The 12,219-nt window shown below is 47.1% G+C and overlaps 1 protein-coding gene across 1 annotated transcript in view; it reads left to right on the top strand.

The window, feature by feature from the left end:
• The window catches only part of Fbxl7 (F-box and leucine rich repeat protein 7), a 394,580-nt gene extending 382,917 nt beyond the window's left edge, over positions 1-11,663 (top strand). The window contains exons 3-4 of the mRNA XM_004652536.2: positions 2,779-3,390; positions 10,707-11,663. Coding sequence (XP_004652593.1) covers positions 2,779-3,390; positions 10,707-11,443 — 1,349 coding nt within the window. The 3' untranslated portion in view covers positions 11,444-11,663. The remainder of the gene's footprint in view (positions 1-2,778; positions 3,391-10,706) is intronic.
• The last annotated feature ends 556 nt before the right edge of the window (positions 11,664-12,219 follow it).

Genomic DNA, 12,219 nt, shown 5'->3' with positions numbered 1-12,219 from the left:
TGAAGTGTGGAAAACGATGAAGGATAGATCTTTAGCCTTTAGAGAAATAGACAACCAGAAATGACTTAGCCATCATTGTGCCCAGTTGCTTATTTTATAGGTGAAGGAATATGGAATTTGGAGATAAATTTCTTGTCTCTATCTACCTCTTTGCCAAGTGTGTGTAAAGGAAATTAAATAAAAGCATGTTATATGAAATATACTGAGAATACAGTTTCCTAAGTATATCTATATATAAAGTATATAATATCTACATCTATTTGTAGAGATAGAGTAAATTCTCTACTGTATGTATGGAGAGAGGGAAAGGAACTGAGGTAGCTCTTTGAGTAGGATTCTAAAGAATTCTGTCTCTCATAGACTTAGAAACCACTTGCACCCTCATCAAGAGATCTTCCTGGCTCCAGGAAGAGAATGATTCAGATTACTCAAATGCAAATGTGAGGCTGTTAATAAGAAAAACACATAAAGTATGAAGGACTAATGGACCCTCTGAGATGGCTGGGAATCTGCGATCACAAGAGGCGGATGGTCTGCAAGCCAGGGCAAGCAAGGGCAGAGGCAGCAAATGTTCTCTAGCTCATGCTCGAGCCTCCTTCTCTTCTGTGCCATATTCTCTTCACAGGTAAAACACGACACAACCCTCCACCTGGCTGACATGTATTAGGAAAGCAAATGAGTTTTGTTTTTACCTAGGGTTTTCCCTAGAGGAACAGCAATCCAACTTTGAGGTCGTGTTCTTTAGATAATCAGCATTAAGCAGCACAGGGCAGCACGAAGCCACGGCCTGAGGGGGTTTCCGCCCAGCGACCTGTCTGCGTGGTCTGCGTGGGTGAGACAGATTGTACCCCAGCAGCCATACCTGTTCATTTCCGTACTGTCAGCAGCAGATTGTCATGACTGTGGCACCATGAGTGAGTGCAAAGGAGACGAGAGCCCACGACAGCGGAGTCAGCAGGGCACAGTGCAGTTGACGACCACTGGAGCAACTTTGGGGCTGGGGGATGCATGCATGCCAGCCCCTTACCAAGGGGACCAGGCACACAGGATTTCAGGGGAATGTGAATGTCTCCTGGGAGACATCCCGCTGTTCCTTCCTCCCCGAGAGTGTGTCAAGGCCATCGTTCTTCTTTGTATTTCTAATGTACACAGTGTGTATACAGTCACGTTGATGCCATTTTTAGCCCCCTCCCTGTCCTCCCCACTCCGCAGGGACCCTCCTCATCAGGGAATGTGGGTCCTGCATTGTGGGGTTAGCCATCAGTTATGGGGAGGAGGCAATGTCTCTGTGTATAATGACTCAATGTGTGGCTCTGAAATTCTTTCCGCCCCTTCTTCTGCAAATTTCCCTGAGCCATGTTGGGTTCATTTTTGGTCTGCCTCAGTGATGAGGTCTTGGGATCCTCTGTGTCTCTGGATATCTGGTTTGGTAGGAGGTGAGCATTCTCTGTGTCAATCTCCTTCACCCTTGTGCTGGTACCAGGTTCACCAAGAAAGCAGCACTCTTGCTCATTTCCCCAATTATTCTTAGTTTCAGCTGGGACCCTGTTGAGGATGTGTTGGGCTGATTATTTCCTCAGGATATGCGTCCATATGAAAAAAAGAAGCAAATTCTCCAATGGACAATGAAATTAGCACCAGATAAATGGGATAACCATTGTTATTTTAAAGAGAATTTAATAGGTGTAGGCCCTCTTGTAGCCCACGGTTGGTGGGAACTTGATAATGGAGAGCAAGCTCGTTTTTGGATATGGTTCTGACTTGTTTCCCAGCTCCAGCTATGGGTTCCGTTCCTCTGAGCAGATCAGTTAACCAAATCAAGAGCAGTTGGTTTCCCACCATGACTGTGCACCACTATTGCACTTGTGTGAGCATCACGTCAGGTTGATTGCTACTGAGTAGCTTAGACCATGAGTTGCTTGGCCATATGTTGGTCATTTTCCCCCAGCATCTTTTGGCACTAGATGAGCTGTCTGGGGACTGAATCTCTTCCAGATTCCAGCCAGGTCACTCCACGGTCCATAGAATAGCACATGGTGTCTTCAACAGTAGGGTCTTACCACTAACCTTGGTGCATCATTAAGTACTCTGACAGAAATCTGTCTTCTTGTAGGACCAGCTCTTAATAGCTTAGAGCTGGAATCCACCCAGATGCTCATCATTAGACAAATGGATAACCAAGATGTGGTATATCTATATGATGGAATTCTACACAACAGTAAGGAAAAATGACACAATAAAAATTGAAGAGAAATGGTCGAACCTGGAACATATCATTCTTAGTGAACTCGCCCAATCACAGAAAGATAATCATTGCATGGTCTCACTCATCTGCAGCTCCTAACCGGAATCTGCTCAAGATGCCAACATACCTAATAAGCATCTCAAGGACTGGACAATAGGGTGGGTGAGGTGGAGGGGCGGGAAGGGGGGGACACAAAACTGGACCCCAATGTCAGTGATGGCACAAAATTATACATCCTAAAAGACAGACTAAATGGTTGAACCTTCATCAGGTCCTTAGTGGGAACGCTTGAATCAAAGGGCCCTGGTATGATGAACAGTGACCTTAATCTTCTGTCTCTCTCTCTCTCTTTCTCCCTTTCTTTCTCTCTCTCTCTCTCCCTCCCCTCCCCCCCCATCTCTTTTAAATTACCTATCTTTTTCTTCCTTTTCTTTGATGCTGGCCTGTAACTCTCAGTACCAGCAATGTGGTTAACATCCACCATGGGCTAGTTAACTCATTTTGTTTTTCTTCTCTCTTTTATCCTTTACCAGACTCCGACCTGAGCATGCGCACACTGAGCACGCCCAGCCCAGCCTTGATATGTCCACCGACGTTGCCAGGATTTCAGAATGGACGGGGCTCGTCCACCTCCTCATCCTCCATCACCGGGGAGACAGTGGCCATGGTCCACTCCCCGCCCCCTACCCGCCTCACGCATCCGCTCATCCGGCTGGCCTCGAGGCCGCAGAAGGAGCAGGCCAGCATCGACCGGCTGCCGGACCCCTCCATGGTGCACGTGTTCTCCTTCCTGCCCACCAACCAGCTGTGCCGCTGCGCGCGCGTGTGCCGCCGCTGGTACAACCTGGCCTGGGACCCACGCCTCTGGAGGACTATCCGCCTGACGGGCGAGACCATCAACGTGGACCGTGCCCTCAAGGTGCTGACCCGCAGGCTCTGCCAGGACACCCCCAATGTCTGTCTCATGCTGGAAACGGTCATCGTCAGCGGCTGCCGCAGGCTCACAGACCGAGGGCTCTACACCATCGCGCAGTGCTGTCCCGAGCTGAGACGCCTGGAAGTCTCGGGCTGCTACAATATCTCCAACGAGGCCGTCTTCGATGTGGTATCCCTTTGCCCCAACCTGGAGCACTTGGACGTGTCAGGTAAATGCAAGCTGACCTCCCAGCCTGGGCTTTCTTTTCCAAAAAAATAGATAGATAAATGATAGAGAGAGAGGAGGAGAGAGAAACAGAGAGAGTGAATGGGCACCTATAGCCTCCAGCTACTGCAAACGAATTCCAGATATCCCCCCCCCCAACCCCGTGCATCTGGCTTACGTGGATCCTGGGGAATTGAACCTGGGTCCTTTGTCTTTGCAGGCAAGCACCTTAACTGCTAAGCCATCTCTCCAGCCATTTCCAAAGTGGTAGAGACTTTGAAACCTCTGCAGGATCCCCTTCTTGCTGGGTACCCACATGGGTAGTGCGTGGTGGGAAGGCTAATAATTCTGAAGAAAAAACAAAAAAACTCTCTCCAGCATCTGGACCATGTAGGCCAGAAGTAACCCTTGCATAAAATAATGTCTGCTTCTTTCTGGAGCTCCAGGGACGTTGGCCCTGTGTGTCCTTCCTATACAGAATGCTCATTTATTTCACAGGACCCCTAAGTAATAGAAACCAAAGATCTAATTTTGGTAACTGGAAGGAGCCAAATAGCTATTTAGCAACCAGAGACCTTTTTGTGCACCTGTTTGCGGTTCATCCCATGCCGAGGCTGCTGCATGTTGCTGGGAGCTTCCTTCCCAGCTCTTGACCTACCCGGGAGTTCACTGTCAGGGTGAATGGGGGTGGGGGGGCGAGCTCAGGATGGCTCCCCATTCCATAGACATGGAGGGAAACCCATGGTGGTGACGTGACTGGTGTTTTCCCCATTCTCACCTCTGGGTGAGTTTGCACTCTTTAAAAAGAAATTCATTTATATTTATGTGTGGAGAGAGAGAGAGTGTGTGTGTGTGTGCCTGAGTGAGGTCCTCCAGCCATTACAAATGAACTCCAGACACATGCACCACCTTGTGCATCTGGCTTAAATGGGCCCTGGGGAATTGAACCTGGGTCCTTTGGCTTTGTAGGCAAGTGCCGCCTTCACCGCTAAGCCACCTCTCCAACCCTGATTTGATTTCTTTTTCAGCATAATCCTCAGTTACATAGTACCAGGATAAGGTCTTCTGAATCAAGCCTTTCATTCTTTTAAAGATAGAAATGTATTGTTGCTTTGCTTGAAAAACCTCTCAGGCAGGAAGAATTAAAGCCCAGAGTCATACTTTGGCGCCAGACATGGGTCCTGCTGACTAACAGCCTTTCTTTATCTCAGCTGCCGTAACAGGCAAAAGATGAACACTGGAGAGGTTGAAATGTGTGTGTTGTGTTAGGGACTTAAAGAAATGAGCCAGCATGAGCTGTGACCTGGGGCATGGCCGGGGATGGTCAAGAAGTAATAATGACAGCGTCAGGCAAATAAACAGAATTTGGGATTTACAGGCACCTGAGGTAAATGATGCCCTCCAATAACTCAGAGGTAGATCTGCTCTCGGCTTGCTCTCTCTTTCAGAAGCTGACATCTGAAAAACATTTCAGCTGACGGCCCATTATTTTTTTGGCAGATTTCTTTCCCTTGTAAGAAAGCAACTTGCTTGCTCCCCAACTTCAGCTGGCTGCAGGACAAAGCCATAGTAATGAACTATATGCCCAGTCACTGGTTTCGAGAAACAGGAAACAAGGAGGTTTTTCTTACAATTTTCCTCCAAGGAGCTGTGGAAAGAGAAATCATTGTGGCGGAGACTGGTTTTAAAGCCTCGTGACAGGCAATTCACATAGCTCTTCCAGCCACACTAGATGTGCTTTTTCAAAAATATTTTTATTTATTTATTTGAGAGCAACAGACAGAGAGAGAAAGAGGCAGATAGAGCGAATGGGCGCACCAGGACCTCTAGCCACTGCAAACGAACTCCGGATGCATGCACCCCCTTGTGCATCTGGCTAACGTGGGTCCTGGGGAATCGAGCCTCGAACCGGGGTCCTTAGGCTTCACAGGCAAGCGCTTAATCACTAAGCCATCTCTCCAGCCCTAGATGTGCTTTTTTTTTTTTTTTTGGTCCCCTTTAGTTGAACACTCTTTTTTTATAAGGAAATCTCTTTCTAATTCTAATCCTAACCATTTTAATTATCTGTGCATGTAGTGAACACCTTGTTTAATTTTCTCAGATTAGAGGATGATTCACGGGGCTGGAGAGATGGCTCAGCAGTTAAAGGCGCTCATTTGCAAAGCAAAGCCGGACAGCCTGGTTTCGATTCCTCGGCACCCATGTAAAGTCAGATGCCCAAAGTGGTTCATGGGACTGGAGTCCACTTGTAGTGGCAGTAGGCCATGGACTCTCTCTCTCTCTCTCTCTCTCTCTCTCTCTCTCATAAATAAATAGAATTACCTTTTAAAAAATGATTTGTGGGGCTTCCGGTCAAGATGGCGACCGCCTAGCTGCACTACAAACAACCAGGGAAAAAAAAAGATAGATGCAGATCCTAAGAAGAGAGCTGCCCCAACATACCTCAGAAGGGGCCCAACTGAAACTAAGGACAACTGGCGAAATAAGCAAGGGTGATGTTTTCCTGTGAACTGGATACCAGCACAAAGGGGAAGGAGATCAATGCAGAGAAAAATCAACTCCTACCAAATCAGAGAGCCAGAGCCTCAGAGGCCCCCAACACCTCAGCACTGAAGCAGACCACAAATGAACCCAACATGGCTCAGGGAAATTTTGCAGAAGAGGGGGCGGAAAGAATGTCAGAGTTACATGTTGGGTCATGATTTTCAGAGACATTTATCATACTAATAACTGGGGGCTAACTCCACAATGCACGACCCATTTTCAATAACAAGGAGGGTCTAATGGGAGGGGGTAGATCACAGATGAGCCTAAATAATGGTACTAAACTGCCTGTATTTACTGAAAAGAAAACTAATAAATTAAATTAAAAAAAAAATAAGATGCTATGCAATTAAAATTAAAAAAAAAATGATTTGTGTTTGGAATATTCATCGCTGTGAGAGCTTTCCCAAACACCCTTCTAGCAAACTGCAGGTAACTGTGGTCTCTCTCTCAGGGTCCTTTTGCAATGCTGAACTGCTGAAACTACATCAGCTGTTAGGGAATGTTTGGCTTTGTAGCTTGACTGACCTTGCTCTGCCCTTGATTTACTAGTCTTGCTGACTGATTCCTCAGCCTAATTTGTAGGTTCAGATAAACTTGTGTAGCTTCTTGGCAGGTCACCAGGGACCTGTCATCTGCACACACAGAAACTGGAACAAGGGAGATCTGTGGCTCATGGAGTTAAGAAGACAGAACCCTTGCGTCAATCCAACAGTTCTGTGCCATGTCATCGTCATTTCTTATCTCTGCTCTTGTCATTGAAGCTTTGAATCAACGTTCAAGAAACTTGATCTGAGAGTATAAGTCACATGCTGTCACTAAACCAGAGATGCCTCATCTTTTAAAACGGAGGTTTAGATGAATGGTTCCTAAGGGTTTCTCTGTGTCTGTGATACGTGAATACACATGTCTCACAAACAGTACTTGTTGAACCAATCTGTTTTCTTTCTAATGAAAACTCAACATATCTGTAAATAACTAGGGACAACCCTAACATTAAAAGTTACTGATGGGCTAGAGGAATTGCTTAATGGTTAAGGCCTTTGCCTGCAAACCCAAAGGACCCAGGTTTGAGTCCCCAGGACCCATGTTAGCCAAATGCACAGGGGGCGCACACATCTGGAGTTCATTTGCAGTGGCTGGAGGCCCTGGCATGCCCATTCTCTCTCTCAATCTGCCTCTTTCTCTCTCTGCCTGTCACTCTCAAATAAATTAATAAAAATGAACACAAATTTAAAAAAAACAGTTATTGATAAGAAATAATACAATGATATTTACCACAACTGTACTAAACTAACATTTTTTGATGAAATGTGGAACTCACTTTAAAATAATTAAGGCAAATTATATACACTTAATATTATAGTACAATAGATTTTGCTAGATATTAAAAAGTAAAAGGGGGGCTGGAGAAGCTGATTAATGGTCAAGGCGCTTGCCTGCAAAGCCAAAGGACCCAGGTTCAATTCCCCAGGACCCATGTAAGCCAGGTGCACAAGGTGGTGCATGCGTCTGCAGTTTATTTGTAGCAGCTGGAAGTGCTGGTGTGCCCACACTCTCTCTATCTGCCTCTTTCTCTCTCTCCCTAATAAATAAATATTAATGAAATATATTAAAGCAATAAAGAAACTAGAAGCAAGATGCACAAATAAAGGTCATGTGTCGAAGCTAAACAAAAGCATCATAAATGACAGAATAAATGTGGGCTGTTCAAGAGTATGCTCATCCCAGAAAAAGAAACGTAAAACAAAGGGAGGTTGAATAGCTAAGTTTCTCTCACAAGCCCATGAAGCCCCTCTCCGACCCCCTCCAGCGGTGTGACCCACCTCTGAGGAGTTGCAGCTCTGTTTTCCAATCCTGTTTTCGCCTTAAAATTCGTGACTTGGTATCATATTATGTTTGAACCTCATGATTCCCAAGACGTGTATTTTATCAGTTCCCTGGGCAGCCTTCCAAGAAGAGGGGGAAGAGTCTGCAGCCACACTGGGGTTTAGCCACTCACAAGCTTTAGACCCTCCGCCTCGAAGAGTCAAGATGCGGACGTGTCTATAGTGATCTTCCTGGTTGTAGAACTGCCACAGGGGAATCTATCAGAAGAGCAGGAAAATAATGAGTCTATGTGTGTGTGTGTGTGTGTGTGTGTGTGTGTGTGTGTGTGTGTGCGTGTGCGTGTGCGTGTGTGTGTGCATGTGTGTAAGTAATCTATTAAGCAGTTTATGTGGTGAATGAAATATGTATAAATATATGTTTATATAACATATTGATGATGATTGCATTTATATAATTTCGCAGTATTTATTTTTGTAAAGTAATATTTTCTGAACTGAAATACTCAATGAATATTTCATAAATAACTTATAATCATTTAATAATTGTACCATGTAGTGAGATTTTATATATATTATATATTAACTTATATACACATAGAATCTTAGAGGATTAAGGCTGCCATGTAGAGAATTATTCAAAGAAACCTTCTTGAACATTAATATCCTGGTCTTTAAAATGAGTTAAGAGCCAAAGCAAAAGTATTCATCAAAGTACTTTGTCATAGATCGGCACAAATTAACAACATTTCAACTTAGTCTAAAACAGAAAAGTGTTATTTAATGCAGATGTACTTAATCTAAAGTCAAATTCCGTGGGTATATAAATTTTGTAAGTTTAATTCTGTCATCTGGTTGACTAGGAAATCCCTCTGTAAATCATTCATTCATTCTCCATACACTTGGTGCTTACCACTCATCAACCAGCTGTGAGACAGACAGGCATGAATCAGCCAGTCTTTTACTAAACAGCCGGCACTCAATAGGAAACAACAAGTAAACGGGTAAACGGATAAACACATAATGCTACTGAAAATGATTTTTTTTAAGTGCAGAAAATGCAGTCAGGGAAGGATTGTCTAATAAACTATCATTGTGTTGGAGAGCTAAGAAAGTTGGGGATTAACCGGGGAACCATCTGAAGCGGCTCCTTCTGGAATACACCCAGAGGCTGTGGGCAGTGGACAGGGAGGAATCTGAGAAATGGCCATGAGGCCTCTAGGGTCGGAGGTGAGAAGACAGGTGAAACCCTTGAGACCCTGTTAGGCATTCCTTATACACATGGGTAAAATGGGAGCCATTCAAGGCTTGTGCAGAGACGGCCTGAGCCTCCCTTATAGGTCTTCTTGTGGTTGTGTGGGCATTCGAAGGAGATAAGACAGAGAAGGGCAGGGAACCAGGTTGGGGGGCTGACACTGCCATCTTCCTTTACCAGTAACGATTGAATCAAGTCCTTAGAGCTTAACTTTGCTAGAGTAATAATTACCCACATTCCCCATAGTCTTCAAAGTCAAGTCACCTCCGTCCATCTCACTTCATCGTAAGTACAGCATTTCCAGCTAGTCCTTGCGTTTCACAGTCCTGGATGCACAAGAGCTTAGCCTTGTGCTAGAAGCAGTAGAAAGTAGTCCTGGGAAGGTGATACAGTTCGGTGGTAGATCACTTGCCTAGCACACACAAGGTACCAGAAAAAAATGATGAAAAATCCAAAACATAGAGCTGATCGATGACTCAGCAACTGAAGTCACTTCCATGAAAGCGGGAGGCACGCCCGGGGCTGCCCAGGTCAGTTCTCCAGGATCCACATGAACAGCTGGGCACTGCCACCCATGTGCTGGGAGGAGGGGAGTAGAGTCTGGGGAAATGCTGAGGTTCGTGGAAAAAAAACAGCAAGCTCTGGAATCAGTGAGAGATGTTGCCTAAAGGGGAACAGTAGAGATAAGTGATGGAGGCGGACCCGATGTTTCCCTCTGGATGCTGGCAGTCACATGGAGTACCACATCTGTGCGCACACAAAACACACATGCCACATATGTGCACATGCAGAGAAAGGGAGGGAGGAAGGGGAGGAGAGAGGGAGGAAAAGAGAGAAAGAAAGAAAGAAAGAAAGAAAGAAAGAAAGAAAGAAAGAAAGAAAGAAAGAAAGAAAAAGGGAAAAGTCCAAAACCAAACTCCCAACCCAAGGAATCTAGCACTTAAGGCCATGTTCAAGTTAGCTCTCTCTCACACATTTCACCTCCTTGAACCAAGGAGCTACGGGACCACTGAAGGGGACTCCTGAACTTTCCAGTCAAGGCAAGACACCCACATACTTGAACTCACCTCTTTTTGGCTCCATTGCAAGGGAAATTATGTTCAGTTTTAAGACCAAAACAATCACTGTCAATCCGTAATGGCCCCAGAATTTGATCTTGATTTTTATTTATTTATTTTTTTTTATTTGAGAGTGACAGAGAGAGAGAGAGAGAGAGAGAGAGAGAGAGAGAGAGAGAGAGAGAGAGAGGGAGGGAGAGAATGGGCACGCCAGGGCTTCCAGCCACTGCAAAGGAATTCCTGACGCATGCGCCCCCTTGTGCATCTGGCTAACGTGGGTCCTGGGGAATCAAGCCTCGAACCAGGGTCCTTAGGCTTCACAGGCAAGCGCTTACCCTCTAAGCCATCTCTCCAGCCCTGGTCTTGGTATTTTTGATTTTTTTTTTTAAGTCTGTGAATGCCCCTTAAGGCCAAACAAGCAAAAAGAGAATAGACAGGTCATGCAATGTGTGCACAGAACCTTTTTTTTTTCTTTCTTTCTTTTGTGTATCTATGGAGGTCATGTCAGGAAGTGTACCCCTGGCCAGGCTTGAGGGTCAGTTAAGATTCAGTCCGGGCACCCCCGGGGTGGGGGGAGGGAACGCAGCCCCGATGGTGACAAGGTTGCGCTGAGCATGCGTTCTGTGTCCCTGCGCAGGCTGCTCCAAGGTGACCTGCATCAGCCTGACCCGGGAGGCGTCCATTAAGCTGTCCCCGTTGCACGGGAAGCAGATCTCCATCCGCTACCTGGACATGACGGACTGCTTCGTGCTGGAGGACGAGGGCCTGCACACCATCGCGGCGCACTGCACGCAGCTCACGCACCTCTACCTGCGGCGCTGCGTGCGCCTCACCGACGAGGGCCTGCGCTACCTGGTCATCTACTGCGCGTCCATCAAGGAGCTGAGCGTCAGCGACTGCCGCTTCGTCAGCGACTTCGGCCTGCGCGAGATCGCCAAGCTCGAGTCCCGCCTGCGGTACCTGGGCATCGCCCACTGCGGCCGCGTCACGGACGTGGGCATCCGCTACGTGGCCAAGTACTGCGGCAAGCTGCGCTACCTCAACGCCAGGGGCTGCGAGGGCATCACGGACCACGGCGTCGAGTGCCTGGCCAAGAACTGCGCGAAACTCAAGTCGCTGGACATCGGCAAGTGCCCGCTGGTCTCCGACACGGGCCTGGAGTGCCTGGCCCTGAACTGCTTCAACCTCAAGAGGCTGAGCCTCAAGTCGTGCGAGAGCATCACCGGCCACGGCCTGCAGATCGTGGCCGCCAACTGCTTCGACCTGCAGATGCTCAACGTGCAGGACTGCGACGTGTCCGTGGAGGCGCTGCGCTTCGTGAAGCGCCACTGCAAACGCTGCGTCATCGAGCACACGAACCCTGCCTTCTTCTGAACGGACGGCGCCCCCGCACCCCAGGGGCGCGTTTGCACACCCGCACGAACCAAACGCAATGTTTTGTAAATGCAGCAATATGTAGGCGCCTCTCCCCCACCCACCCACCCACCACCCACTCATGACAGCTATCTCTTGCAGAAAAAGTGCTTAGGAATCTGGCTTTTCATTTCTCTTCATTTCTCAGGAGCCACAGAGGTCAAAGAAATGAATGGGTGGGTTGGGGGGGGGGGCAAATTTCTAACATAACAAACTGGTTCTGTCAGGTAACTTGTAGGCAGATCTCCTCTCATTAAAAGGAAAAAAAAAAAGATGTACCTCAGTGGGCCTATTGCAGTGTCTTTAGAACTGTGCCTCACTTTTCTCCTTTGCTCCCCCATCCAGATACAGACCACGCCCACCCCAATTCCACACGCCCACCCCACGCCGCACCCCGCATGCCACAGCAGTAGCAACAAACAGACCTCAGAATAACGAGGCCCTCTGCATTTGATGGGCACAAGACCCACCCCTCGGTCCCACACCAAGCAAATTGTGCTTAAATTAATGTCAGCTCTTTGTGTGCGCCAAGAGCTTCCTAAGACTTTTTGTTTCTTAAAGATAAATCAGTGGATCCACTATGAGCAGTGTGTACTGAGAAGAGATCTGCTCTCCCCACAGCTCTGTCCCTGCCTTCCTTTGTCACTTCGGCCTCACCTTGGCCTCTCTCTGGCCTTCTGCTTTCTACCCTGGCTCAGAGGCCATCCAGCCCGGGAATGAGCTTCATGCCCATTTCA

Source organism: Jaculus jaculus, chromosome 13 (genome assembly GCF_020740685.1).
Source record: "Jaculus jaculus isolate mJacJac1 chromosome 13, mJacJac1.mat.Y.cur, whole genome shotgun sequence".
In the NCBI taxonomy this organism is placed as follows: domain Eukaryota; kingdom Metazoa; phylum Chordata; class Mammalia; order Rodentia; family Dipodidae; genus Jaculus; species Jaculus jaculus.
Note: the sequence above shows the minus strand (reverse complement) of the source record. Positions and strands in the feature narration are given on the sequence as shown.